Genomic DNA, 3312 nt, shown 5'->3' on the forward strand with positions numbered 1-3312 from the left:
CTAAATGACCTAAAGCCCCATCTATGTTCTTTGAGCAGCTATGGCACTTCAAAGACCACAGTTTTCTCTGCTCTTTTGAGTGCGTATCGTTCTTTTCACCTGTCTCCAACTTAAACACAAATGCAACTTCACCTTTGCATCTGGGGCTTGTGCCGTGCAGAGGTACTGCTGCCTGCCTACTGTATGAAGGGACAGGCTTTCCACGGGTTACCGGGAGTGCAGACCGCTTGCCTGTGGAAGGTGATGGACCTCAGGCTGCCGCGGGGTTCCTTCAGCAGAGAGCAGGTCCCGTCCCGGAGCGCGGCTCATCTCTCGCTCCCTGCGGCACGCAGCTCCTGACCTGTCCCACTTACGGCTTCTGCGTGACCCGAACGCTTCGGGATTTATTTGTTTTCTGCTTGATTTACGACAACACCGCGGGAGTGTCGAAATGTTTTACGTAACACCCACAATAAGTTTATGTAACTCGTTTGGATGGAAACATTTTGGTACCCGCGTCTCCCCCCTCAACCCCCGGCACGGTTTTGTCGGGCAGTAGAATCCTCGTTCCTCGTCGGAACGGCCGCTGTCCGTTCAAACCTCTTCTTTACCGCCCTGCCTTATTAAGGACGATATACAAACGCTGCATCACGAGCACAAGCAGCTCCGTCCCGCTCCGCTCCGTCACCGCCCTCCCTCCCGGGCCGCCTGCAGCTCCCACAGCTCCGGCGGCGCCGCTGCCCTTGCGCTGTGAAGCAGCGCCCCCTGCCGGGCAGAGGGGGCGGCGCCCGTGCCCGCGCGCGGCCTGTCCGTCACCGCCCGCCCCGCCCCCCCGCTTGCGCTCGGCCAATCAGCGCCCGCCTCCCCCAGCCCAAAACGCTCCCCCTGCGCGCGCTCGGCTCGCGGGTTCCCGCGCGCGCCAAGGTAGCGGCGCTGCCCGGGCGCTCCCTGAGGAGGGGTCTGGGCGCCTCGGGGAGTGGGGATGGGTCGGACCCTGGGGACTGGGGAGTGTTGGGCCTTGCGGGGTGGGGGTGGCAACACTTCCAGCTGGATGAGAGCAGTGCCCAGTGAGGCTGTTAGCTTGCTTTCCCTTGTGTGTTTCTTTCCCAGGATAACCTGCCAGTTATTTTTTTTAAGATTCCCTCATACTCCCAAACTTCTCCAGGTTGCCTTATCTTCCTCAGAAGTGCTTGTTTATATACAAGCTGCCCTCATCTTTGTTTTGTTCCGCCTGTCTGTTCTCTGAGAAAATGATGGGCTTTGTTTTTCTCTTTTTTTCCTTACAAGTTCCTTTGCACGGAACAATGGATGATGAGGGGAAAAACTATGTTTCTGCAGAAGTATCTGATGTGTTGGAATCAATTTCTTTTCTGAATGTTGAGGGTAAACCTTCACCCTTGGAGTCAACAGTATTGCCTAATATGGAGGAACAGCAGGTGTGGATTGGTTTTACAAGATGTCTTCTGGTGATGCTGGGTTTTTTTTTTTGTTTGTCTGGGGTTTTGTTTCAGGGTTTTGTGCATTTTTTTGTTATGTTTGGGTTTTTTTAAAAAAAACAAAAAAAGCTTTAATTCTGACAAATATTTCTTTCATAAGAACTGCTCTGCTTCTCTACCCCTAAGATGTGTTTGACTCTTCTGCTTATTTCTCATTGCTTACACACAGTTCGTAGCCAGTATCAAATACACATGGTCAATGCTATGTCATGTGCTAAGCTTTTGAAAAAAAAAAATAAGGGACTTCAGTAATTACACTTTGAATGTAATGAGACTGTGCTGTTCTTTTTAGTGAGATGAAAAAGCATACGAACCCATGTTTAAAACTTGTTAGGTGCTTGGAAATAAAATCTATAATGCTGTGCTCTGCACTTGAGGTGAAGATATTATAGCAATCTCTCCTTTTTGGAGTGGTAGGTTTCCTGGCTGACTTTTCCTCAGGTGATCTAATTTTGTATGATTAGTGGAGTGCTGGTCATGGGACGGCTGGAGTAAATCCATCTGCTGAATGAAAAGTTGCCTAAGTAAAGACTCTGAAGCTCTGTGAGAAAGGAAGAAATGCTAGAATCCCTCTGAAAAGCTCCCTGCTATTATTGCTTTACCTGTGTGGGGAGACCATTGTGTAACAGTTGGGGGATGGAAAAGCCCTTCTTAGCAGCTGAGAACTGTTTCATGGGTGTTACTGTGAGGAAGATGAGTTGGCTGGTGCCTGGATGATGGTAAGGAAGTGGTTTCTTGAGGCTAAGAATGTGCCAATCTATTAATTGAACATGCTCCATACAAAATGGAAGTGCGGTACTGTTTAGCAGGTGTTAGAAAACACAGCTTGAATTCAATACAGAGGGAGACCAGAAGGTGGAAGCAGTGCAGTTTATGCCTGGGATAGTGTGGCTCTTATAAAATCAAAGTACTAGCTTTGTCATGAAAGAATGCTAAGAAGGGGTGGCACACAAAAAAGGTGTTACTTAAGGACAGTAAAAGATAAAGAAGCAAATGGAAGGTTAGAGTCTGAACTTCACAAGGAAGGAAAAAGTGAGGCATTAAGATCAAATAGGAAATACTGCATCAGATATGTATGCTGATATGAGTGATTTGGGGCTGTTCTGCTTAAAAAGTGGCAATTGTAACTGTGTTTTGTGCCTTTTTTTTATTGAATAGGTATACCAACCTCTGAAAGTCTTCTTGAGAGTGAGGCCCTTTTCTATAGCAGAGCTTGAAAGCCATGAATCTCAGGTTAGTTTTGTAGAATTAAGAAATAAGTTTTTCTTCTCTCCCAAAGAACATGCAATATTGTAAGGTGGAACTTTTTTACATATGCCAGGTACTGCTTTCAAATAGAATTACTGGACACCTAGATAAATGGGATTTCTCTTTTTTTTTTTTTTTTTTAATTTTTTTAGACCACAATTTTTAATGATTTGTGGGGTGCAGACATGCACACCTGTAGCTCTGCAAAATTCCACTGGGTATGCTGTTTAAAAATTGGTGTGACTCTTAACTCTGTACAGTGCTCAAGAAACAAAGGGATTTCATAGAAGAGATTATGCAATTCTAGGAGTAATTTGGATATCTGACCCTCGAGCTTCTCTGAAATGCTTGAGTAGTTTCCTACCTCATCCTGGTTACCTGCTGCTCATCCTGTCAAAATGTTCTATAACCTGTACCATTTATACTGTCAGATTCAGATGTTTCAGTGTTTTACACACAAGTGCACACACAAACATGCAGAAATACTCCCCTCCATTGTGATCACTGATGCAAAGAATTCCTTTAGCTGTCTTTGGAGGACAAGGTCCCTGCAGTGTATCTGTCAGCCCTTGTCTTTGCAGGGTCTCTG

At 46.4% G+C, this 3312-nt stretch overlaps 1 protein-coding gene across 6 annotated transcripts in view; it reads left to right on the forward strand.

The window, feature by feature from the left end:
* The first annotated feature begins 864 nt into the window (after nt 1-864).
* LOC108505190 (kinesin-like protein KIF20A) overlaps nt 865-3312 on the forward strand; it is a 25294-nt gene continuing 22846 nt past the window's right edge. For 3 of the 6 annotated variants that reach the window (XM_017830935.1, XM_017830942.1, XM_017830981.1), the window contains exons 1-2: nt 1026-1415; nt 2634-2708. In XM_017830935.1, the coding sequence (XP_017686424.1) occupies nt 1230-1415; nt 2634-2708 (261 nt within the window). In that variant the 5' untranslated portion in view covers nt 1026-1229. The other 3 variants (XM_017830961.1, XM_017830950.1, XM_017830971.1) reach the window with 3 other exon arrangements.

The sequence above is a fragment of the Lepidothrix coronata genome, unplaced genomic scaffold, assembly GCF_001604755.1.
Source record: "Lepidothrix coronata isolate B3197 unplaced genomic scaffold, Lepidothrix_coronata-1.0 Scaffold6, whole genome shotgun sequence".
NCBI classification, from domain to species: Eukaryota; Metazoa; Chordata; class Aves; order Passeriformes; family Pipridae; genus Lepidothrix; species Lepidothrix coronata.